General features: G+C 64.1%; 1 protein-coding gene across 1 annotated transcript in view; it reads left to right on the top strand.

Moving 5' to 3' along the window:
* LOC133758139 (obscurin-like) overlaps nt 1–25,916 on the top strand; it is a 132,339-nt gene that overhangs the window by 91,649 nt on the left and 14,774 nt on the right. The window contains exons 50-72 of the mRNA XM_062189359.1: nt 3,737–4,009; nt 4,276–4,551; nt 4,857–5,144; nt 5,256–5,528; nt 6,928–7,301; nt 11,559–12,411; nt 12,916–13,194; nt 19,110–19,188; nt 19,436–19,554; nt 19,752–19,949; nt 20,795–20,827; nt 21,010–21,108; nt 21,195–21,413; nt 21,646–21,706; nt 21,968–22,038; nt 22,647–22,769; nt 22,848–22,987; nt 23,474–23,674; nt 23,799–23,881; nt 24,490–24,663; nt 25,164–25,320; nt 25,537–25,653; nt 25,735–25,899. Coding sequence (XP_062045343.1) covers nt 3,737–4,009; nt 4,276–4,551; nt 4,857–5,144; nt 5,256–5,528; nt 6,928–7,301; nt 11,559–12,411; nt 12,916–13,194; nt 19,110–19,188; nt 19,436–19,554; nt 19,752–19,949; nt 20,795–20,827; nt 21,010–21,108; nt 21,195–21,413; nt 21,646–21,706; nt 21,968–22,038; nt 22,647–22,769; nt 22,848–22,987; nt 23,474–23,674; nt 23,799–23,881; nt 24,490–24,663; nt 25,164–25,320; nt 25,537–25,653; nt 25,735–25,899 — 4,655 coding nt within the window. The remainder of the gene's footprint in view (nt 1–3,736; nt 4,010–4,275; nt 4,552–4,856; nt 5,145–5,255; nt 5,529–6,927; nt 7,302–11,558; nt 12,412–12,915; nt 13,195–19,109; nt 19,189–19,435; nt 19,555–19,751; nt 19,950–20,794; nt 20,828–21,009; nt 21,109–21,194; nt 21,414–21,645; nt 21,707–21,967; nt 22,039–22,646; nt 22,770–22,847; nt 22,988–23,473; nt 23,675–23,798; nt 23,882–24,489; nt 24,664–25,163; nt 25,321–25,536; nt 25,654–25,734; nt 25,900–25,916) is intronic.

Genomic DNA, 25,916 nt, shown 5'->3' with positions numbered 1-25,916 from the left:
TAACCTGTCCACTACTTACCCGTCATTCTCCATCCATCCATCCGTTCGCCATCCATCAATTATTGGTCTATTTACCCGCTAACCTATTCACTACCTACCCATTTATCCATCCATTAACCTAGTCACTATCTATCCATGCATTCATCAGTCTGTCCTCTCATTTGCCATCTGTCATCCATCCATCCATCATCCATCTAGCATCTAGCATGCACCACCCACTCATTCAACATTGACCCTAAGTTCCTACTCAGTCAGATGCCAGACTCCAGCATGGGCCCATGTAGCTGTGTTCTTGTGAGTTCCCACCCTTTTTGGGGAGCTGGACGTGGAGACAGAGTGTGTTCTGGATCCCAGGCCCTCTCCCCTGAGACTTTAGGGGTAGACAGATGTGGCCAGTTCTGTAGCCTGTGGGACCAAGTACCCACGCCCTCTAGTTGGGTGACAAAAGGGAGTCTCATTGGTGTCCCAAACCATGGCATAGCAGGAAGAACTTGATGTATCCATAGGATGCACACCTGTGTGAGTGGTGTGGACACATGGGCTGTGCCTTGGCCCTCACTAGGCCAGGCATCCCCAGCCTGGATGGGCGGCCTGGCGGTGGTCTTGGGGGAGGCCCCGGACATGGGTGTGTGAATGGGTGTCCAGGCAGGTGGAGTGGTGGGCTCACGTGGGCAGGCAGTGGTGCCGGAGGTGAGAGGAGCTGGTGGAGCATCGTGGGCAGTTGCGCACTTTGGGGACTGGTACCAGGTACTGATGGTGCCCTTGAGGGTGTGTGAAGAGGCTCCCAGTAGGGAGCCTGTTGAGGTGGGCACCTCTATCCTGCTGGTCTCAGCATGGAATTCCTACCTGCCTCATGAGATGGAGGCATCTCAAGTCTGCCAACTGTGGAGGTGCCCAGGATGGGGTTCCCCTTACCTGGGCCCCAGCAGCAGAGCAGGGGCTGGAAGCTGCTGGTCTGCCTTCTCTGGCTGTATGTGCAGTGGTGTTGCAGGAGTGCTGTCAGCCCCCATCTGCTGTGCCTGTCCTGAGTGTCCACGGGGGACTGAGCTGAGAGCACAGAGCAGGCAGAAGCCACAGCTGTGCGTTGGCCCCTGTGTGATGGGCAGGGAGCCGCTACCACTCAGCTTTAGGGTCCTGGAGCCCCCGACCTGAGGCCTCCAGGGGCCACCTGGACACAGCACCTTGTGGTAACAGGAGCGGGGTCAATTTCATACCCTCAGGGATGGAGCCTCACTTTTGAAGCTGACCCCCACGCTTAGAGAGCCTCGGCCTCTCTTCCTGTCCCCCTCTGGGTCAGATGAGGCACCCACCACAGGCTTGGGTTTATCCACTTCTGAGCACAGTGCAGGTGCCTGTCAGTGGCTTCCAGCTGTGCTCTGAGGGGTGCGTGGGGCACAGGGCTGAGCCCCTTTCCCAGGCCTCGCTGCAGGGGCCCCTGAGTTCTGTGACCAGGTGAGCTCTGCTGGTCTGGGGCTGCTGCTTGGCTGCAGCCGGCCTGTTGTGACACATCCATGCTGACACGCAGAGCACGACCACCATGCCCTCCCATTGCAGGGCCCCGTGTGACCAGAGGGTGAGGTGTCCCCACAGCCCCAGCAACTGCCTGCAGAGACGGCTGGTGCCGGAGTCAGATTCCAGGGGCCAAGCTCAGTCCCACGGGGAAGGCTCCGTGCCTTCTCCACGTGTGCCCCCAGCACCTCCGCGTTGCCGGCCCAGCTGCCCTCGTGGCTCCTTGCTCTTGATCTCTCCAGAGCTTTGTGTCCAGCCTCCCCTCTCCCCTTGGGCTGCAGTCTCTAATCACTTGGTCTTTGTGCTGACCAGACCACCACCTCCGCAGCACGAATGCAGGTGCCATCCAAGGCACTGCTAGTATTTGGGGGTTTGGGGGAGGGCTGTGGCGCCAGGAACAAAGCCAGGTCTGTTTTTGTACCATGCTCCCATATCAGTAGTCCCCATATTGGTAGATCCCAGGCTGGCCCCATATCAGTGGCCCCCACATTCGTGGTCCCTGTATTGGCAGATCCTAGGGTGGCCCCTATATCAATGGCCTCCATATTGGTAGCTTCCAGGGTGGCCCCTGTATCAGCAGCCCCCAGAGTGCCCAGCCACCCTCCTTCCTGCCCTCTCCCACAGAGGCTGAGCTGCGCCTGGTGCGTGGCCTGCAGAACGTGGATGTCTTCGCGGGGGAGGTGGCCACGTTCTCCTGCGAGGTGTCTCGTGCGGGTGGGCCAGATGCCCGCTGGTGGCTGGATGGCACCCTGCTGCAGGACAGCCCCCAGAGCACCATCGCTGTGCATGATGGGACCTGTCACTCCCTCACGCTGTCAGACCTGGGGGTGGCCGACTCGGGCACCGTCACCTTCCGTGCGGGGCCCCTGGTCTCCACAGCCAAGTTGTTGGTCAAAGGTATTGGCTGGCGGGGACGCCCCACGCTCGTGCCTCTGCCTGTGCTGCCCCCGCATGCTTCCCAGAGGCTCCCGGCCTGGGTGCCACTTATGGCGCCCGTCAGCTAGGGCGTCAGCAGGGGTTTGGCCGGCGAGCTCCTGTCTGTCTCCAAGCAGGTCAGCTGCAGGCTGACTCCGTGTCCTCCTGCTGTGCAGGGCTCCCTCCATCACTTGCGGTAGGAGTGGGCTTTCCTGTGTGCCTGGAGAAGCCATCCCGCCCTGTGGGCTGGGACAGGAGCTGCGAGCACCTGCCCACCCTCCTCGTGGCTTTGCCCCTGCGTAGGGCTTCTCCTGCACACTCAGAAAACGTGGAAGCCTCGATCAGGTCCCAGGGCGGCAGTCGTTTGCCAAGGAGGATTTCCCTGGGTGGCTCTCAAGCAGGGAGGGGTGTATGTATGTGTTCCTGGTATGGCCAGTGGGGTGGGCACAGGCTACCAGGGGTCCCCCAGCCTGGACAGACACCAAGGCAGAGAGTGCTGTGTGCGAGGGCCCCGGGGTGCCGGGCAACCACTGCTATGCTTGTAGCCACTGCAGCCGCTATTGCCGACGGTGGGGGGGTGGGCTTGGTGGCCGTGCCCACAGCTGATGCGTGTCCGGCGTTGGCAGATCCTGCGGTGGAGGTGGTCAGTGCCATGCAGGACCTGGTGGTGGAGGAGGGTGGCTCGGCCGAACTCCTCTGCCAGTACTCGCGGCCCGTGCAGGCCACGTGGAAGATGGACGCGCGGGAGGTGTGCGCGGATGGGCACCGTGTCGTCATAGAGCAGGACTGGACGGTGGCCAGGCTGACCTTCAGGCCGGCCTTGCCCTGTGACAGTGGCATCTATTCTTGTGAGGCCGCGGGCACCCGTGTGGTGGCCCTGCTTCAAGTGCAAGGTGAGGCCGCCTGGCGGGCAGCGGCGGCCGGTGGGGACAGGCCGGGGAGGTGGCTTCCAGGAGAAGCACGTGGCCAATCACTGGGCTGGTGCAGGTGGACTTGAGACAGCAAGCCAGGGAGGGGCTGTGGCCTGTGAGGCGAGCAGAGCATCCTGGCAGCCCTGTTCCTGGGGGGCCGGCAGTGGGTGGGCTCCCATCACCTGTGATGGGGCTGTTGCTCCTCAGGGGTCAGGAGCCAGAGGCTGATACAGGGCCCCACGGGGTGGGTCAGGCTGGGTGCTCAAGGCGCTCAGGGGAGGCTCTGCTGGGACACTGTCCACCATGCAGCCGCTGGGGGCGTCTTCTGCGCTGTCGTCCAGTGGACGGAGCTTGGGAGCCCTGCAGGCGCCAGCGCGCCCTGAGCCGCCCCCTCTCCACAGCCAGGAACACAGTGGTGCGGGGCCTGGAGAACGTGGAGGCCCCCGAGGGTGGCGAGGCGCTGTTCGAGTGCCAGCTGTCCCGGCCCGAGGTGGCTGCCCAGACCTGGCTGCTGGACGATGAGCCGGTGCATAGCTCGGAACGCGCCGAAGTGGTCTACTTCGAGAACGGCCTGCGGCACCTGCTGCTGCTCAAGAACCTGCGGCCTCAGGACAGCTGCCGGGTGACCTTCCTGGCCGGGGACGTGGTGACCTCTGCGTTCCTCACTGTCAGAGGTGACCGCTGGGCCCCTCCTGGAGCCCTCACCCCACCCTTGCACTCATGCCCCGCCCCTAGTACTGTCCCTGTGCTCACGCCCTGCCCTACCCCCAAACCCGCCCCTGCACTCACACTCCGCCCCCACCCCCGCCCATCGCCCCGCCCCACACTCACGCCCTGCTCCTTGCTTGTACTCATGCCCTGCCAATCCGAACTCATGCCCCGCCTGCTCCCAGCCCCACCCCCACACTCAAACCCCGCCCTCCCCTGCCCCACCCTGCAGGCTGGCGCCTGGAGATCCTGGAGGCCCCGCGGGACTTGGCGGTGCTGGCCGGGGCGCAGGCCCGCTTCAGCTGCACGCTCAGCGAGGCCGTGCCCGTGAGCGAGGCGAGCTGGTACGTCAACGGGGCTGCTGTGCAGCCGGATGACCCCGACTGGATGGTCACTGTAGATGGCAGCCACCACGCCCTGCTGCTGCGCCACGCCCAGCCACACCATGCTGGGGAGGTCACCTTTGCCGCCCGCGATGCCCTGGCCTCTGCGCGGCTCACTGTGCTGGGTAAGCTGCTGGCGGAGCCCCAGCTGGGATCGGGGCATGCGTGGCCATGCCCCTGTGTGGATCTGCTCGGCCCCAAGTCCACGGTGTCCCCCATACCTTAGGTGGCTCTGCCTGTGTGAATCCATCACCCTGGACGCTCCCTCCATGTGCCCCCTTCTCTCTGCCGGTACAGATCCAAGCCCAGCCCTGGGGCAGGGAAGAGCAGGGCTGTGTCCCCTAGGCCGTCAGGGGCTCTGGCAGCTTACCTTGGCCCAGGGGCACACGGACTGGGGGTCCTGGTGCTGACGGACTCTTCTTCCCTGCAGGCCTCCCTGACCCCCCTGAGGACGCGGAGGTGGTGGGGCGCAGTGGTCACTCTGTGACGCTGTCCTGGGCAGCTCCCACAAGCGATGGTGGTGCTGGTCTCTGTGGCTACCGTGTAGAGATGAAGCAGGGAGCCACTGGCCAGTGGCGCTTGTGCCATGAGCTGGTGCCTGGGCCCGAGTGCGTGGTGGATGGCCTGCGTCCTGGGGAGGCCTACCGCTTCCGCGTGGCTGCTGTGGGTCCGGCGGGCACAGGGGAGCCCGTGCACCTGCCCCAGACCGTCTGTCTGGGTGAGTTACTGCTCTTGAGGCTGTCCCTTGGTGGGGGGCAGTGCTGGAGCCTGGGGTGACCCTGGGCCGCTCCCTGACGTGGCCTGTCTTCTGTCGGAACCGGGTGCCCAGCAGAGCCAGAGCCCGTGCGTCCCCCGGCTCCTGAGAGCCGCCAGGTGGCTGTCGGCCAGGATGTCTGCCTGGAGCTGGAGACGGCAGTGGAGGCTGGCGAGGTGGTGTGGCACAGAGGCTCGGAGCGCATCCAGCCCGATGGGCACTTTGAGGTGGTCTCCCGAAGTGGGCGGCAGATGCTGGTGATCAGGGACTTCAGGGCCGAGGACCAGGGGGAGTACCGCTGCAGCCCTGCCCATGGCCCCAGCCCCCCAACAGCTGCTGCCTTCCAGGGTAGGTCTGCTGGCCTCCTGGGTCCTCGGGCGGGAGGCCTCTTCCTCCTCAGCTTTCTGTCCTGAGCCCAGAGCCTGGGGACTCAGTGTACTCGGCTCCGTCTGCACCCTGGGCCGACCTGAGCCCCTCCCCTCACATCCTGTGAGGCTACAGTCACCCCCTCCCCTGCACACCCTGTGAGGCTGCACCGTCACCCCTGTCCCCTGCACACCCTGTGAGGCTGCACCGTCACCCCGTCCCCTGCACACCCTGTGAGGCTGCACCATCACCCCGTCCCCTGCACACCCTGTGAGGCTGCACCGTCACCCCGTCCCCTGCACACCCTGTGAGGCTGCACCGTCACCCCCTCCCCTGTGAGGCTGCACCGTCACCCCCTCCCCTGTGAGGCTGCACCGTCACCCCGTCCCCTGCACACCCTGTGAGGCTACAGTCACCCCCTCCCCTGCACACCCTGTGAGGCTGCACCGTCACCCCGTCCCCTGCACACCCTGTGAGGCTGCACCGTCACCCCCTCCCCTGTGAGGCTGCACCGTCACCCCCCTCCCCTGCACACCCTGTGAGGCTGCACCATCACCCCCTCCCCTGCACACCCTGTGAGGCTGCACCGTCACCCCTGTCCCCTGCACACCCTGTGAGGCTGCACCGTTACCCCCTCCCCTGTGAGGCTGCACCATCACCCCCTCCCCTGCACACCCTGTGAGGCTGCACCGTCACCCCCTCCCCTGTGAGGCTGCACTGTCACCCCCTCCCCTGCACACCCTGTGAGGCTGCACCGTCACCCCGTCCCCTGCACACCCTGTGAGGCTGCACCGTCACCCCTGTCCCCTGCACACCCTGTGAGGCTGCACCGTTACCCCCTCCCCTGTGAGGCTGCACCGTCACCCCCTCCCCTGCACACCCTGTGAGGCTGCACCGTCACCCCCTCCCCTGTGAGGCTGCACTGTCACCCCCTCCCCTGCACACCCTGTGAGGCTGCACCGTCACCCCCTCCCCTGCACACCCTGTGAGGCTGCACCGTCACCCCCTCCCCTGCACACCCTGTGAGGCTGCATCGTCACCCCCTCCCCTGTGAGGCTGCACCGTCATCCCCTCCCCTGCACACCCTGTGAGCCTGCACCATTGCCCCATGGACCTAGGCCTCTTTCCTAAGGGGCAGGGCCAGCCCTGGAGGTCACGGGTCCTGTGCAGGACAGACACATAGGCCCTGTGTGTGTGGTGTTGGGGTCCGAGGCCCAGAGCCTCTGAGACCTGGTAAAGGTCGAGGTGTGGGCTGTGCCTGGTGCAGGTGGGGGCGGAGTTCAGCAAGGCCGCAGCCCAGGCCTCTCACCACTCAGCAGCCTGGCTGGGCCTGGAGCTGCTGCCCTGCTCCGGCTCACTCCGCGGTCTCTGCCCTCCCCAGTGGTGCTGGCTCAGGACTCTGGGGCTGAGGCCCCTGCACAACCCAGCCTGCCCCCTGAGGCGGCCCAGGAGGGCGACCTGCACCTGCTGTGGGAGGCCCTGGCCCGGAAGCGTCGCATGAGCCGGGAGCCCACCCTGGACTCCATCAGCGAGCTGCCGGAGGAGGACAGCCGGGTGCAGCACCTGCGGCTGGAGGCAGAGGAGGCCGCCCCCGACCTCTCCGAGGACTACTCCACGGCCGATGAGCTGGCGCGTACCGGGGAGGCGGACCTCTCGCACACCAGCTCGGACGATGAGTCCCGAGCAGGCACCCCTTCCCTGGTTAGCTACCTCAAGAGGGCCGGGAGGCCGGGAGTCTCGCCTCTGGCCAGCAAGGTGAGCCTCTGTTTGGCCTGTGAGGAGAGGCCTGGGCACCTCAGGTCTTTACCATCAGCCTGTCTGCTTGTCATCTGTCTGCTGTTCTTCCACCTGCTAACCCACCCACGCATCCACCATCCACAATTCTCCATCATCCATCCACTCACCCCATCCACCATCCACCACCCACTGCCCACATCCTCCACCCACTGCCCACATCCACCACCCACTGCCCACATCCACCACCCACTGCCCACCATCCACCACCCACTGCCCACCATCCACCACCCACTGCCCACATCCTCCACCCACTGCCCACCATCCACCACCCACTGCCCACCATCCACCACCCACTGCTCACCATCCACCACCCACTGCCCACATCCTCCACCCTCTGCCCACATCCACCACCCACTGCCCACATCCTCCACCCACTGCCCACCATCCACCACCCACTGCCCACCATCCACCACCCACTGCCCACATCCTCCACCCACTGCCCACCATCCACCACCCACTGCCCACCATCCACCACCCACTGCTCACCATCCACCACCCACTGCCCACATCCTCCACCCACTGCCCACCATCCACCACCCACTGCCCACCATCCACCACCCACTGCCCACATCCTCCACCCACTGCCCACCATCCACCACCCACTGCCCACCATCCACCACCCACTGCTCACCATCCACCACCCACTGCCCACATCCTCCACCCACTGCCCACCATCCACCACCCACTGCCCACCATCCACCACCCACTGCCCACATCTTCCACCCACTGCCCACCATCCACCACCCACTGCCCACATCCACCACCCACTGCCCACCATCCACCACCCACTGCCCACCATCCACCACCCACTGCCCACATCTTCCACCCACTGCCCACCATCCACCACCCACTGCCCACCATCCACCACCCACTACCCACCATCCACCACCCACTGCCCACATCTTCCACCCACTGCCCACCATCCACCACCCACTGCCCACATCCTCCACCCACTGCCCACCATCCACCACCCACTGCCCACATCCACCACCCACTTCCCACATCCTCCACCCACTGCCCACATCCTCCACCCACTGCTCACATCCTCCACCCACTGCCCACCATCCACCACCCACTGCCCACCATCTACCACCCACTGCCCACATCCTCCACCCACTGCCCACCATCCACCACCCACTGCCCACATCCTCCACCCACTGCCCACATCCTCCACCCACTGCCCACCATCCACTGCCCACATCCTCCACCCACTGCCCACATCCTCCACCCACTGCCCACATCCTCCACCCACTGCTCACATCCTCCACCCACTGCCCACCATCCACCACCCACTGCCCACCATCCACCACCCACTGCCCACATCCTCCACCCACTGCCCACCATCCACCACCCACTGCCCACATCCTCCACCCACTGCCCACCATCCACCACCCACTGCCCACCATCCACTGCCCATATCCTCCACCCACTGCCCACATCCACCACCCACTGCCCACATCCTCCACCCACTGTCCACCATCCACCACCCACTGCCCACATCCTCCACCCACTGCCCACTGCCCACATCCTCCACCCACTGCCCACATCCTCCACCCACTGCTCACATCCTCCACCCACTGCCCACCATCCACCACCCACAGCCCACCATCCACCACCCACTGCCCACATCCTCCACCCACTGCCCACCATCCACCACCCACTGCCCACATCCTCCACCCACTGCCCACCATCCACCACCCACTGCCCACCATCCACTGCCCATATCCTCCACCCACTGCCCACATCCACCACCCACTGCTCACATCCTCCACCCACTGCCCACCATCCACCACCCACTGCCCACATCTTCCACCCACTGCCCACCATCCACCACCCACTGCCCACCATCCACCACCCACTGCCCACATCCTCCACCCACTGCCCACCATCCACCACCCACTGCCCACCATCCACCACCCACTGCCCACATCCTCCACCCACTGCCCACCATCCACTGCCCACATCCTCCACCCACTGCCCACATCCTCCACCCACTGCTCACATCCTCCACCCACTGCCCACCATCCACCACCCACTGCCCACATCCACCACCCACTTCCCACATCCTCCACCCACTGCCCACATCCTCCACCCACTGCTCACATCCTCCACCCACTGCCCACCATCCACCACCCACTGCCCACCATCTACCACCCACTGCCCACATCCTCCACCCACTGCCCACCATCCACCACCCACTGCCCACATCCTCCACCCACTGCCCACATCCTCCACCCACTGCTCACATCCTCCACCCACTGCCCACCATCCACCACCCACTGCCCACCATCCACCACCCACTGCCCACATCCTCCACCCACTGCCCACCATCCACCACCCACTGCCCACATCCTCCACCCACTGCCCACCATCCACCACCCACTGCCCACCATCCACTGCCCATATCCTCCACCCACTGCCCACATCCACCACCCACTGCCCACATCCTCCACCCACTGTCCACCATCCACCACCCACTGCCCACATCCTCCACCCACTGCCCACTGTCCACATCCTCCACCCACTGCCCACATCCTCCACCCACTGCTCACATCCTCCACCCACTGCCCACCATCCACCACCCACTGCCCACATCCTCCACCCACTGCCCACCATCCACCACCCACTGCCCACATCCTCCACCCACTGCCCACCATCCACCACCCACTGCCCACATCCTCCACCCACTGCCCACCATCCACCACCCACTGCCCACATCCTCCACCCACTGCCCACCATCCACCACCCACTGCCCACCATCCACTGCCCATATCCTCCACCCACTGCCCACATCCTCCACCCACTGTCTACCATCCACCACCCACTGCCCATATCCACCACCCACTGCCCACCATCCACCACCCACTGCCCACCATCCACCACCCACTGCCCACATCCACCACCCACTGCCCACCATCCACCACCCACTTCCCACATCCTCCACCCTCTGCCCACATCCTCCACCCACTGCCCACATCCTCCACCCACTGCCCACCATCCACCACCCACTGCCCACCATCCACCACCCACTGCCCACATCCTCCACCCACTGTCCACCATCCACCACCCACTGCCCACATCCTCCACCCACTGCCCACCATCCACCACCCATTGCCCACATCCACCACCCACTGCCCACCATCCACTGCCCATATCCACCTATTGCCCACATCCTCCACCCACTACCCACATCCTCCACCCACTGCCCACCATCCACCACCCACTGCCCATATCCTCCACCCACTGCCCACATCCTCCACCCACTGCCCACCATCCACCACCCACTGCCCACCATCCACCACCCACTTCCCACATCCTCCACCCACTGCCCACATCCTCCACCCACTGCCCACATCCACCACCCACTGCCCACCATCCACCACTCACTGCCCACATCCTCTACCCACTGCCCACATCCTCCACCCACTGTCCACATCCTCCACCCACTGCCCACATCCTCCACCCACTGCCCACATCCACCACCCACTGCCCACCATCCACCACTCACTGCCCACATCCTCTACCCACTGCCCACCATCCACCACCCACTTCCCACATCCTCCACCCACTGCCCACATCCTCCACCCTCTGCCCACCATCCACCACCCACTGCCCACCATCCACCACTCACTGCCCACATCCTCTACCCACTGCCCACATCCTCCACCCACTGCTCACCATCCACCCACTGCCCACCATCCACCATCTGCTATCCACCCGCCCACCGTTGAGCTGCGTTCTGCGTCTGTCTATTCACCTGCAATTTCTATGTCTGTTTGTCTGTTTATCCATTGGTCTGCTTGCCTCCCCATCTCCATCACCTGTCCATCCATGTGCCTGTCTAGCTGTTCAGCGACCATCCGTGCACTCACCCATTGCTCAGCCACTTACCCCTCACACATTCCCCATTCGCCCACACACCCACCTGCCTGCTGCAGCTTTTTCTGAGGGCCTGCTGCTGGCTTGTGCTGCCTCGTGACCCTGTGTGTGTGCAGTGACTTCAAGGGGGCGGGCTGGCTGTCTGGCAGCAACACAAGCCAGCAGGCACCTGCCCTGGGAGGCACTAGTGGGATTGCCACTGGGGGGGCAGATGGGATGGCATATTGGAATGAGGCTGGAAGCCGGGGCCCAACCCCCTGGTGCCCCTGCACCAGTCCTGTCCCCGTTCCTGGCCTCGGTTCCTACCCTGCCGTGACTTCAGGCCTGGTGCCGCAGGTTGGGGCTCCAGCAGTTCCCGCTGTGAAGCCACCGGAGCAGCCACAGCAACCACCCGCAGCACAGCTGCCGCCAGGAGACCTGCATGGGCCCTGTGTGGACGAGGCGGCCATGAAGATCCAAGCCGCCTTCAAGGGCTACAAGGTCCGGAAAGAGGTGAAGCGGCAGGAGAGGCCTGTGTTCTCCCGCACCTTTGGGGACACAGAGGCGCAGGTTGGGGACACCTTACATCTGGAGTGCGTGGTGGCCAGCAAAGCGGACGTGCGGGCCCGGTGGCTGAAGGACGACGTGGAGCTGACCGACGGGCGGCACCACCACATCGACCAGCTGGCGGACGGCACCTGCTCTCTGCTGGTCACTGGCCTGGGCCATGCTGACACCGGCCGCTACACCTGTCAGGTGACCAACAGATTTGGGCAGGTGGCCCACAGCGCCTGCGTAGTGGTCAGTGGGACAGAGAGTGAGGCCGAGAGCTCCTCGGGAGGTGAGCTGGACGACGCCTTCCGCAGGGCCGCCCGGCGGCTGCACCGGCTCTTCCGCACCAAAGGCCCGGCCGAGGTCTCGGACGAGGAGCTCTTCTTGAGCGCGGACGAGGGCACCGTGGAGCCGGAGCCCGCCGACTGGCAGACCTACCAAGAGGACGAGCACTGCGTCTGCATCCGTTTCGAGGCCCTGGCTGAGGCTGAGCGGGCGGTCGCCTGCTTCCGGGAGACGTTTGCCACGCTGGGCATCGGGGTGGAGATCAGCCTGGTGGAGCAGGGCCCCCGGAGCGTGGAGATGCGCGTCTGTAGGGCAGCCCCTGCCCCTGGCGCGCCCCCAGAGCCAGCACCCGGCCTGCTGCCCGCCGACACGGGTGAGTGCGGGAGGGCCAGGGCCGAGGCGGGAAAGGCCCTGCCTTTAAGGTTAAACGGGGCGGGGTTTGAACCCTAGCTTTGCCTGTTACCAGCTGCACTCAGCCACACGTGTGAGACGGTCACGTGAATACTCTTGCAATGGGACTTTGGGTCTTGCGGCGTGTGGCACGCAGGGCTCCCTGTGGGCCTGTGCAGTGCTGACCACGGCGACAAGCTGGTCTTGTGTCCCTGGTGTCTTCTGGGCACGCTGGGAGGGATTCGTGTCCTGTGGTGTTTTCTCTTGAATCCTCTTCTTCCCAGAGTTGAGCCACTCTTTGCTTCAGACCCCTTCAAGCTCCTCTTGGGCACCCAACCCCCAGCCCTTCGTCACTCTGGCCATGGGGCTGCATCGCATGGGGGCAGAGCACGGGGGAGGCCAGGTGGGCCGGGCCGGCTGCAGCTCAGATGCCGGGCCCCAGAGTGCCAGCTAGGGCTAACGCCTGTGCCCCGCCTGCCCCTTCCAGCCCCGGTGTTTGTGACGGAGCTGCAGAACCAGGAAGTACAGGACGGCTATCCCGTGAGCTTCGACTGTGTGGTGAGGGGCCAGCCTGTGCCCAGCGTGCGCTGGTTCAAGGACGGGAAGCTGCTGGAGGAGGACGACCACTACATGATCAACGAGGACCAGCAGGGCGGCCACCAGCTCATCATCACAGCCGTGGTGCCCACGGACATGGGCGTCTACCGCTGCCTGGCGGAGAACAGCATGGGGGTGTCCTCCACCAAGGCCGAGCTGCGTGTGGAACGTGAGTGACCCACCCGCTCGGGTGGGGGAGGGCAGACAGCACTGCTGGGTGACCTGGGGTGGGCAGGTGGAATGGGAGGGGCAGAGAGCACTGCTGGGTGACCTGGGGTGGGCAGGTGGGGGTGGGAGGGGTAGATAGCACTTGTGACACTTGGCACCAGCTGGGATCTGGGGCCTCAGTGTCTCCTGCCTGATGCACACTCCCCAGGGACTGGAGCCCTGGGTAGGGTTGGGGGGCTCTTGTCTCTGATGGTGTCCAGGCTGGGGAAAGGCCCAGCAGGCTTGGCAAGTGGACCTCATGGAGTGGGGAGGGCAGTGGGCAGGCAGGGCCAGGCTGGCCGGGAGGCCCCTCAGGAGTGGAGACTGGCACTGTGGCCCCTGAGACCCTCATGTGAGCTGTGGCTCTGGCTCCTGGCATGGAGCTGCCAAGACCTGGGAATTCCCTGGTTGATAACAGTGTGTTCTGTTCCAGTGAGGGGACTCGGCTTGGGGGTCTGGGAGGGGTCCCAGAGGGCTTCAGGGTGGGGGGCTGCTTGCCAGAGAGCCCGAGCCTTGATGAGGAGCCTGAAACTCTCGGCCCAGCCCCACCCTCTGGAAGGCTGGGGGCCAGAGCTAACCCTTGGTCCTGCCTCCGTGAAGACCTGTGAATCATGGAGCTTGGGGGACCTGGGGGCTGCTGGTCAGGGAGGGATGGAGGGCGGGGACCATGTGATGCTGGGAGCCCCACCCTCGTGCCTTGCCGCGTCTTCCGTGCAGGTGCTCCTGCAAAGAGCGAGCTGGACCGAGCTCTTCCTGCAGCTCGCTCCATAGTGACCAAGCGGGAGGAGCCCTGGGACACTGAACCCTGTCCAGAGCATGGCTGGCTGGGACTTGCGCTGAGGCTGGTGAAGGGGCACAGTTCTATGGAACTGACCTTGGCCCTGTGCTGTGGGCAGCGGCTCCAGGTGGACAGTGCCAGGGCCAACTCGGTCACTGGTGCTCAGGGAGCTGTGGAGTTGCTTGGTGTGGGAAGTACCCTCCACTGTGTTTGCCCAGGGGTCCAGCACCCTGAGCCTGTGAGTGCGCACAAGAGTGCTGCTGGCCACCTCGGGGCCCTGGGGACCCTCACCAGGTCTCCACCAGTGCTGGGTGGTTAGTGTCGGAACAGAGGGGATGCTTGGGCACCCAGCTGTTGGCACGTGTGCTGTGGGTGAGACTGGCTCGGGCGCCGCAGGGGTGGACTCCAGTCCTGCCTCTGCCGCATACCAGCTGTGAGATGTGGGACAAGCCACTTGGTCTCTCAGTGCCTCAGCCTCCAAATCTACAGAATGGAGGCCACGGAAACCAGCCCAGGGCACAGTTGTGATGCACAGGTTGAGCAGAGCAGGCCATGTGTCAGCTGCGGGATGGGACACGCTGCTGTGTCTTCCAGCCCGAGACGTCCCACTGTGTCCCTCAGGCCCCGGGCAGCAGCCTGCAGTGCCAGAGAAAGCTGCCTCCTGCCAGCCCTTCTGTGTTCAGCCTGTGCCATGCGGCTGGCCCGGGTGAGCTGGTCTGGGCCACGAGGTCCCTGGAGCAGCAGGCAGGGTAGTCACGTGGAAACCACAAGTAAGGCACAGAAGCAGGTGCAGTGGCTTCAGGTGAAGTGATGCTACAAGCCTTCCACGCTGGGCCCGCACGCTGAGAACAGCATGCTGTGAAGGAAAGCAGAGAAGACCTGAGTGTCTGCAGAGGCACACTGTGAGTGCACCGAGCTCGACAGAGCACGCGCCACTGCCCCAGACTGACACCAGGCTCAGTGCAGTTCTGTGGAAGTCTCGGCCGGACTTTTTAAAAAATTACCTTCGTTTTATTTGAAATGCAGAGAGATAGATCCTCTAACTGCTGGTTCATTCTCCAAATGCCTGCAACAGCCAGGGCCAGGATGGCCTGAGTTCTGCTTGTGGGTGGCAGAGACCCAAGCACTCAGGCCATCACCTGCTGCCCCCAGGTGTGCACCAGCAGGAAGCTGGATGAGAAGTGGAGTAGCTGGGCCTGCAGAGGAGGCGTGGGCCATCCCAAGTGAGCCCCGGCCCCTGTCCAGACACCTGCCCCCAGCAAGGTCTTGTCCACAGGCATGGCCGAGCTTATTCCGAAAGGGACAGGGAGAGACACAGAACCTAGAAAGCTAATGCGACTTCTGGAAAATGAGAATACAGAGGATACTCAGAGCAGGACTTGCTGTGTGGCGCCGCCTGGGGGACTGACAAGAGTCGGTGAACGACGTGGAGAATACAGAATTGGGCTCGTGAACACACGCATGGGTCCCACTGATTTCTGACAAACGTGTGAGACCTGTAAACGGGGCATGGATAGGACTCCACAGATGTGAACTGAAGATGTGCCATCTCAAGAGGAAGAATTTCACAAACAGTACTGGAGCAGTTTGGACCTCAAACTTACACGGAGATTCACTCAGGAGTAACTGCGTAGTAAGCAGAAGTGAGCTTTTAGGGAAGACAAGGCTCTGCAGGACGAGGTCTGTGCGAAGCCGGCTGGGCCTGACCCCGACCTCGAGGGGAGCTGGGTGAGCCGGGCCTGGCGTCCCGAGAGACGTGGAGGATGGGGTGCTGCAGCTGGGTCGAGAGCCTGTGCAAGCCACGTAGGACCGAAAGGCACCGGAAACCTCAAAGCCAGCATGGTCAGGATTCGTGGGCCTGGGAGGGAGCACACAGGCACAGGGGACTCCGGCGGCTCCGGCTGGGAGGGGTGTGTGCGCTGGAGCCCTGGTGAGGTGGCCATGGCCACAGAGGCAGGGGAGGACACAGGGGAGGGGACTCCAGTGGCTCCGGCTGGGAGAGGTGTGTGTGCGCTGGAGCCCTGGTGAGGTGGCCATGGCCACAGAGGCAGGGGAGGACACAGGGGCCTGGGCTGCCCCTGCTCTGCTCGTGCAGCTGTCAGATGCCAGGCTCTCACCATGTGGCCAAACAGTGCTGCAGATGAGCCCTCACACCAAGACCCCGGGGACTCCCCTGTGGGAAGCCGCTGCCCATGATGCAGGTGTCCGTGTGGCGCTGGTTCTTGGCCACTTCCCACACAGCTCCCTGCTCGTGGCCTGGGAAAGGCAGCGGAAGATTGCCCAGGGGATGTGGGCCCCTCCACATGGGAAAACCAGATGAAGCTCCAGCCACCTGGCTTCAGACCAGCCCAGTACTGGCTGCTATGGCCATCTGGGGAGTGAACCAGCAAATGGAAGACTGTCCCTCTCCCTTTCCTCCTGCCCTCTCTAACTCTGCCTTTCAACATGGATACATCAATCTTTAAGGAAAACCCTCTACCCAGAGGCTCACTGCACCCCCTTCCTGGCGGCCCGGTCTGGGCCCAGCTGAGATGGGCTTCATGGGGGAGTGGTGACACAAGCTGTAGACACCTGGGTCACACTGTGCACGAAATGCAACCCCACCTCCCCCCACGCTGTGCTGGGTTCAGGGATGCACAGCCCATCTGTGACACGTGGCCTGTTTTCCCATAGTTCACACGCAGCTTGTGAGGTCGGAACAGGTTGCTGGGTTGTGTCAGGCACGGCTTCCTGGCTGGGTGACTGTGCTGGAGTCAGTGTGGAAAACTGGAGGCCGAGGGCCCTGGGCTGCTTTGAGGTCTGGTGTGAAGCAGGGTCATCCCAGCACGAGTGGGAAAGGTACTCCTGCCAAACAGAGCGTCGGTGGCCTCAAGCACGCCCCCGCCTGCCCTCCTGTTGCTGGGGGCCATGGTGGCCGTCCTGCCCCAGGGTCACCTGTCGGCGTGCGGGAGTTCCAGCACTCACACGTTTGAACGCAGCCCCAGGTCCCCCATTCACCATTCACGTTTGCTAGGCCAGTTTTCTTTCTTCCTTTTTTTTTTTTTTTTTTTAGGATTTGTTTTATTTCTTTGAAAGACAGAGTTAGAGAGAGAGAGACAGAGAGGTCTTCCATCCTCTGGTTCACTCCCCAGATGGCAGCAACAGCTAGAGCTTCTTCCGGGTCTCTCAAGTGGGTGCAGGGGCCTAAGGACTTGGGCCATCTTCTACTGCTTTCCCAACCATAGAGAGCTGGATCAGAAGAGGAGCAGCTGGGACTAGAACCGGTGCCCATATGGGATGCCAGCATTTCAGGCTGTGCCACAGCACTGCCCCCCCCCACTTTTAAAATATTTATTTTTTTGAAAGACAGAGTTAGGTAGATACAGAGAGAGACAGTTTTCTTTGTTTTTTAAAGGTTTATATATTTATTTGAAAGACAGAGTTAAAAAGAGAGGGAGAGACAAAGACAGAGGTCTTCCATCCGCTGGTTCACTCCCCAAGTAGTTGCAAGGGCCAGGGCTGGGCCCATCTGGAGCCAGGAGCCAGGAGCTTCTTCCGGGTCTCCCACGTTGGTGCAGGGGCCAATCTTCCACTGCTTCCCCAGGCCATCAGCAGGGAGCTGGATGGAAGTGGGGCAGACAGGACTGAAACCGGGGCCCATGTGAGATGCCAGCACCACGGGCAAGGCTTTACCTACCACACCACAGCACCGGCCCCTGGTTTTCTTTCCTTAGCGATGGTCCGCTGTGGTCTTGTTGACATTGTCCCCAGTGAGAAATCTGCCGTCCTTCCCATCGTCCCTCTGTCTATAACTTGTCTTTCCCACTGGGATCTAAAGTGTGGGTAGTCACACAATTTACCGTCTCTAGTACCTTTGCGAGGTTCTACATCCATCACTACTGTCTGATGGAATGTTCTGGGTCTCTGATTCCAGAACATTCTCATCACTGCCCCCCCCCCCCCCCAACCTCTAGTAGTTACTCCCCATCCACCCTTCCCCCAGCCCCTGAAAGTTACTGATCTACTTCCTGCCTGGGTGAGCTCTGCTTTGCAGACACACAGAGTACCGTCCGAGCCTCTCTCCAGTGCCGTCCTAGTGGTTAGGGCTGGATGTTTCCCTGCCAGGGGCCATGCCTGCCCCCTTGGGTGTCTGCAGCTACTGGGTTGGAGTCTGGCCCATGACAGAGCCTTCCGGGCTGTGGTTTCTCTGACCGGTCACGTGGGTCTGGAGTGGACTCAGGCGGGCTGATGACTCCCACCTCTGAGGCAGGGGCCCTCTGACTGCCCACGAGTTATGAAGTCTTCTGTCTGGCCGTGTGCACATGTGCTCTGCCGTGTGCACGTGTGCTCCGCTCTCCCCAGGCCTCTTGGGGGTCCTTGCCATCAGAGCTTCGTCCTCTCTGACTCTGTCTGGTGAATTCCAGCTGCCCCGGTCTCTCAGCACCTTTGGTCCTGGACAGGTAGCCCTCTGGGCTTGCCCAGGTCTGCCCCGGCTTCGCCTCCGGGTCCCCGCAGGTCCCCGCAAGCCCCCGCGCCTCTGTTCACCTCCTGGACCTCTGTGCTGTGCATCCTGCCATTGTTCGGGCTGGGTGGGAGCAGCTGTAACTCGTAGGCTGGGATTCTGGATCAGGAGCCAGGGCCGAGTCCTCTGGGTGCAGGCGCCCATCTCCCTGGAGCTGTGGGAACAGGAAACACGCCATTCCCGGGGGTGAGAGTCAGGTCGGCAGCAGCATCAGCAGGCAGGAACGGCGGCGTGCTATGGGGAACCTGCCGAGGAGGGCGCTGGGCAGTCAGAACCACGCCAGGACATCCAGACAGCTGGCGTTACACAGTGTGACACAGCCGAGATGAGAGGTGCAGCGGTGGGGCCAGCAGCAGGCTCAGCATCCGGGAGCAGACAGCCCTGTCTGTCCTAGAGGGGAGCGTGGGCGCTGACCCCCCGGGAGCCCTCATGAGCTTTCGGCCCCCAGCAGAGGGTAGCGCCAGCCCTGCTTCCCAGCAGTGGGCTGTGGGAGGGTCCCTCTGGGCCTCCCAGGCAGGCCATGTGTAAGACCCTCGCAGGCCCGGCTGTCCTGGGGCAGGGGCCAGGCCGTGCTCCAGCTGCGCTCTTGCCTCTGCAGTCACGAGCACAGACTACGACACTGCGGCCGATGCCACAGAGACCTCCTCGTACTTCAGCGCGCAAGGCTACCTGTCCAGGTGAGGAGCAGAGAGATGACTGATGGCCCAGGCCTCTGGAGAGGCCAGGCCGGCGGGGTGGGCTCCGGCCAGCAGAATCCAAACCCTGCAGCCTTCAGATGGCCCTGGCGTCTGCGTCTGTCCCTCTGTGCAGCCAGCAGGGGCCTCAAGAGCCCTCCACACCTGACCCCTACCCTGCAAACGCTCTCTTCCCTCCTGCCCGGCTGGTCCATGTCATAACTGCCCTGTCCTCCGCTCTTCCCGCCAGCCGGGAGCAGGAGGGGACAGAGTCGGATGAGGGGCAGCTGCCCCAGGTGGTGGAAGAGCTGAAAGACCTGCAGGTGGTCCCTGGCACACGCCTTGCCAAGTTCCAGCTCAGGGTGAAAGGTGAGGAGCAGAGGGAGTGGGGGGGCTCTGCCTCCTGCCAGCCACCACAGGGAGGAGGCCCTGGCCAGCAGGGGTCAGTAGGTCATGGTGCCTGCTGCCCAGGGGCAGGAGGCTGGGCCTTCATCAGCCTCACATCTAGGGGCACAGTGCCCTCTGGCAGGTGGCCTGTGTTGACCCCTCCCCCCATCTGGCTCCAGGCTACCCAGCACCCAAGCTGTACTGGTTCAAAGATGGCCAGCCCCTGACTGCATCTGCCCACATCCGCATGGCTGACAAGAAGACCCTGCACACCCTGGAGGTTGTCTCTGTGGCGCGGGAGGATGCTGGACAGTACTCCGCCTACATCAGCAATGCTGTGGGCGCCGCCTACTCATCTGCCCGGCTGCTGGTCCGCGGTGGGTGCCCTGGGGAGCGTCCTGTCCAGAGCCGACCTCACGTGCACACTCCAGTAGCTGGGAGCGGGTGCTGGTGTGCACCGTCAGGGCCTCAGCCCAGGACGGGTGTCTGTCGGGGAGCGTCCTGCCCAGAGCCAACCTCACGTGCACACCCCAGTAGCCGGGAGTCGGCCCCATGGGGAGCGGGTGCTGGGGTGCACCGTCAGGGCCTTGGCCCAGGACGGGTAGCTGTCAGTAGGCAGCTGTGGGACCCTGACACACAGACCTGCATGGGCAGGATGCTGGGGAGCTCTGGGAAGAGGGGTCCACACTTTCCTGTTCCCAAAAAGTGCTGAGCACTAAAAGTTAATTCCAAATGAGAGGCCATGGCTGCCTCACATCCCCGTGGGTGTGTGCACAGAGACAAACGCAGGGTCTCTGAGGGGTCGAGAGTGGGATGGGGGAGCTCATCAGATCTGGTCCCCAGGAGGTAGGGTCTGGTCCTGGGAGGTCGGAGTCTGATCCTGAAAGATCAGATCTGGTCCCTGGGAGGTAGGGTCTGGTCCTGGAAGGTGGGATTGGGTCCCAGGAGGTTGGGGTCTGGTCCTGGGAGGTAGGTTCTGGTCCCTGGAGGTGGGATCTGGTCCCGGGAGGTGGGGTCTGATGCCTGGATTGCAGGGAAGCCGTCAGATCCAACCTGGTCTGTGCATCTTTTGTGTCATGTGTGAGTCCATGTTTCAGGTTTGGGCTGGGATGTAGGACCCTTGGCTCACGCGTCAGGGTGCAGGTGGGACCACCAGGCTCCTCTGTGCGGTCAAGGGCAGGTGGCATGTGAGCCTTGTGTCTGAACTCTGTGTCCCTCTCAGGCCCGGATGAGCCCGAAGAGAAGCCAGTGTCAGGTGAGATGGCCCATCGGGCAGAGAGAGGGTGAGTGGACCGTGGGCAGCGGGGATGGGAGTGGACATGGGGCTGGCTGCAGTGGAGGTGCAGGGTACAGACCACTCAGTGCAGAGGCCGGGTCTCCCAGGTCCCGGGAGGTGGGGGCTATCCCAGAGGTCATTGCTGGTTGCACCCCTTCCAGCTGTGCCTGAGCAGATGGTGCCTCCCCGGGTCCTGGAAAGATTCACCCCCAAGACAGTGAAGCGGCATTCCAGTGTCACCTTCTCCGTGAAGGTAGCAGGTGGGTGTCCTGCATCCTGGCCACACGAGTACCTCCGGCTTCCGGCTCCTGGCGGGGCTGGACCAGCTCCTCCCTTCCTCACACAGGACACCCGGCCCCCACGGTGCACTGGCTCAGGGAGGAGGCCGAGAGGGGTGTGCTCTGGATCGGCCCTGACACGCCGGGCTACACTGTGGCCAGCTCTGCCCAGCGGCACAGCCTGGTCATGCTGGACGTGGGCCGGCAGCACCAGGGCACTTACACATGCATCGCCACCAACGCCGCTGGCCAAGCCCTCTGCTCGGCCAGTTTGCACGTCTCAGGCCGTGAGTGGGGCAGTCTGGGCCAGGGGTATCTGGGGACCCCAGCCCCCTTTTGAGCTGGCGGTGAGGTGGGGGGTTGGCTGAGCACAGCCCCTGCTCAGGGCGCCTGAGGAGCGGGGTGCAGGGCCCCAGGCAGCCCAGCCATCAAGGCAGGGACTGGACTCAGACTTGGACCTGGGCATGGGACGGGTGGGGTCTGAGACTTGGCCTTGATGACCGCCTGGTTCTCCTGCAGTGGCCAAGGAGGAGGAGCAGGAGAAGGTGAAGGAGACCCTCATCTCCACTTTCCTGCAGGGGTGAGTAGGGGCTGGGAGCTGGGGGCAGGACGGCCCTGCTGCCGGGAGGGGCGCCTGTCCTAGAGAGGCCTGGCTTTGCCCTGTGCCTCAGTTTCCCTGTTGTGAAGTGGGCCTCCCTCAGGCCCTTCTGGGATGCCCCCCCCCCAGTTGTGGGAGTCCAGCCTGTTGCCCCCAGGCCCTCGTCCTGTTGGGGGCTCCTGCAGGAGGGTGGGAAGTGGCGCCATCCACCCTGGCCACTCAGGCTCTCGCTGTCCCCTTTAGGACAACCCAAGCTATCTCAGCACAGATGCTGGAATCCGGGAACGTGGCTGAGCTTGCTGGACAGAAGAAGGGTATAGGCAGGGCAGGGTGCCTGAGCTCCTGCCCTAGGATGGGGGCCCCAGGGAGCTGCCTGGGGCGGGGCAGTGGGGAAAGGCCCTAGGCCCGGGGGCTCCTCCTTGTGGTCCACACGGCCCTGCCTGCTCGTGGATCCTGATTCTGGCATTGGGGCCATTTCTGACCCCCTGGATGTGGGAGGCTGTGGGGCCCCGGCCAGCGCAGTCCCCCACCACAGAGTGCATGTCCAGTGGCTGTGCCACCTGGGTGCTGGGCTTCGAGACACCCCAGCTCCAGGTTCCTCCTGCGGCCCTTGCCCTCCGGCTGTGTGGCTGCCCAGTCCCTCGGCCACCTCTGTCCCTCGGCTATGCCCTTCATGTGCTGGCCAGCCCTGGTCCCCTCTGTCCAGACCCTGCCTCTTCTTCCTGGCCTCTTGTCGCACCTCGGCTCAGACATGCCCTGCATCCTGCCAGCCTGCAGCGCCTCCTGCTGCTCCAGTCTTGTCCCTTGATGACCTCACCCCCACTTGGGGAGACCCTGCCCCAGCCCTGTGCTGAGGACACACGTGAGGTGTGGGAGTGCCGAGGGACATCGGACACCTGACCGTGGTGTGCTCACCCCCCAGGAGAGACCCTGGCAGCTGAGGAGGCCGGTGGCCACCTGTCCCTCGCTGAGGTGGGCACGGAGGAGTTCCTGCGGAGACTCACCACCCAGATCACGGAGATGGTGTCAGCCAAGATCACGCAGGGTGAGCCCTGGGCGCTGGCTGGAAGGGGCCATGGGGCATCCTGGCAGTGGGGACGTCACGACCCTTGTGTCCACCCAGCCAAACTGCAGGTGCCCGGAGGCGACAGTGACGAGGAGTCCAAGACACCGTCCGCGTCCCCCCGGCACGGCCGGTCTCGGCCATCCTCCAGCGTACAGGAGTCTTCCTCAGAGTCGGAAGACGGCGACTCGCGTGGTGAGGTGGGTGGGCGGGACCCTCGCAGAGGCTGTGTGACCTCTGACCTCTGGGCTCGCTGTCCAGGTGTGTGGAGACAGGTGGGCCTGTTCTAGAACTTACGGAGAGGGAGTCCCAGGGGCTGCTTCCTCCCCATCTAAGCCAAAGGCAGCGAACCAGCGAGGGTGCAAGAAGCGGAAGCTTTCGGTGCCCCAGACAGCAGGGGCGCCAGGGACAGGTGCCGCCGCCACGGCCAGGTCCACCCCAGGCCGGGGCTCAGGGCTGCCACCTGCTGTCTGCAGCGTCCCCCACTCATCATGCTGGAGAGTGTCTCATGCCTCCCATGTTCCAAGGCCCCTGGTGGGCATGGATGGGCCCATGACTGGGCCCGGGGCTGTGCCGACCCCTCAGGGTTGAAGGGTCGGGGAGGAGCTTGCTGCGGGTGAGGGTTTTGTGGGGCCCGGCCGGGACCTCCCAGAGCCGCCACTCAGCGGCCCCCTGCTCCCTGTCAGATCTTCGACATCTACGTGGTCACAGCCGACTACCTGCCCCTGGGGGCGGAGCAGGACGCCATCACTCTCCGGGAAGGCCAGTACGTGGAGGTGCTGGACTCGGCCCACCCGCTGCGCTGGCTCGTGCGCACCAAGCCCACCAAATCCAGCCCCTCCAGGCAGGGCTGGGTGTCGCCTGCCTACCTGGACAAGAGGCTCAAGGTAGCTGGAGGTGGAGGAGGAGGGAGGACGCCGGGTCGCTGACCTCACTGGCAGGCTGCAGGCCAGCCCCCGTGGGGCAGGGCCAGAGCTCAGACCGCCAGGATGTATCCCCATGTCTCACCAGCTGTCACCAGAGTGGGGGGCCCCCGAGGCCCCTGAATTTCCCGGGGAGGCCATGTCAGAAGCTGAGTATAAGACGAAGCTGAGGTGAGTGGCCGGCGTGGGCAGGTGAAGCCCTGTGTCCGGGTGGGACCACCCCTCAGAAAACCTGGCCGGGGTCAGGGGTCTGGCTTGTTTTGTGGGGCCTCTGCGATATGGGTTCTGTGGGAGCCTCTGTCAGGGACAGGCAGGGGCAGAGCTGATCAGAGAGGCTGCAAGTGCACCCCTGGCCCCTGCAGCTGACCCCTACCCAGGGCTCAGAGGGACTGTGCCACTGGGGGACTTCTCATGGTGGGGTGGCCGCCTTGCCCTATGCTGAGAGTTGTGGGCCATGGCAGCAGGATGTCCCTGTGCCAAGAGCTGCAGGCTGTGGGCTTCCCCGTGCCGAGAGCCGCGGGCCATGGGCGTCCCCGTGCCGAGAGCCGCGGGCCGTGGGCGTCCCCGTGCCGAGAGCCGCGGGCCGTGGGCGTCCCCGTGCCGAGAGCCGCGGGCCGTGGGCGTCCCCGTGCCGAGAGCTGCAGGCCGTGGCAGGAGGGCGTCCCTGTTGAGCAGCGGTGGGGTCAGAGTCCACGGAGCTTGTGGCGCCAGGTCCTCGTGTAGGGGGGCAGCCGTGGCTGGAGTGCCTGGGTCTCCCCTCATGGCTGCCCCCTGCCCAGTGCCGTGGTCCAGGAGCTGCTGAGCTCGGAGCAGGCCTTTGTGGAGGAGCTGCAGTTCCTGCAGAGCCACCACATGCAGCACCTGGAGCAGTGCCCCCACGTGCCGCCGGCCGTGGCCAGCCAGAAAGCAGTCATCTTCCGCAACGTGCGGGACATCGGGCGATTCCACAGCAGGTGGGTGGGGCTGATACGTGTAAACTCGTGTTGGGGAGGGCAGGAGGGGAGAAAGGAAAGAGCCTGATCTGACCTGACCTGACATGACTTGCCCATGGGTGCCTCTTGTCTCTGGGCAAGGACACAGTGTGGGCACCTGGCTTACTCGTGGAGGGCCTGCAGCACACGTGCTATCATGTGTGTGTGTGTGTACACGGATTTACAGGTCCACTGCAACCCTCACAGGACCGTGCCCATGTGGTCAGCATAGACCCTTCTGTACATGTACATGGCAACATGTACATCCACGTGCACACACACACCTGTGTACATGCCCCATGTGTGTCCATGCACAGCCACATGCTACACACAGGCAGCTGTGCACACATCATAATGCACACCCCTGGGTACACCCAGGCTGCTGCCTGCACATGCAGCCTGCCACACCCCTGCACAGGCACCTGTTTCTGCCCAAAGATAAGAGCCCAGGGCGGGGTCCTGACGCCCTTGCCCCCACACAGCTTCCTGCAGGAGCTGCAGCGCTGTGACACGGACGATGACGTAGCCATGTGCTTCATCAAGAACCAGGAGGCCTTCGAGAAGTACCTGGAGTTCCTGGTGGGCCGCGTGCAGGCCGAGTCCGTGGTGGTCAGCACGGCCGTCCAGGAGTTCTACAAGGTGCCCCCCACCGAGCCAAGCAGCCCGCTGGCCCTACCCTGCCTGTCCCCAGGCTCACTGGCCGCTGGCTGTCCTGTGACCTGACCTTGAGCTCTGAGCCCCCACAGCCCCTGCTGCTGGGCAGTCACCACCGGCCGCGGCCTGGGAGCACCGGGGCCCTTCCTGCAGCCACCGGGGGCCTCATGTCCTCACGCCCTGACCTCTGCCCTCCCACAGAAATACGCGGAGGAAGCGCTCTCGGCTGGGGACCCCCTGCAGCCGCCCCCGCTGCCCCTGCAGCACTACCTGGAGCAGCCGGTGGCGCGGGTGCAGCAGTACCAGGCCCTGCTGAAGGTGCGCCCGCCCACCCGCTGCCCCATAGGGCCTGGCCCGCAGGAGGTCCTGAGCCCTGACCCACGTCCTCCCCGCCCGCAGGAGCTCATCCGGAACAAGGCGCGGAACAGGCAGAACTGTGCGCTGCTGGAGCAGGCCTATGCGGTCGTGTCGGCGCTGCCCCAGCGGGCCGAGAACAAGCTGCACGTGTCCCTCATGGAGAACTACCCGGGCACGCTGGAGGCCCTGGGCGAACCCATCCGCCAGGTGGGGCCGCGGGCTGC

The sequence above is a fragment of the Lepus europaeus genome, chromosome 4, assembly GCF_033115175.1.
Source record: "Lepus europaeus isolate LE1 chromosome 4, mLepTim1.pri, whole genome shotgun sequence".
NCBI lineage: Eukaryota > Metazoa > Chordata > Mammalia > Lagomorpha > Leporidae > Lepus > Lepus europaeus.
The sequence above is the reverse complement of the archived record's forward strand: the minus strand, read 5'-3'. Positions and strand labels throughout refer to the sequence as shown.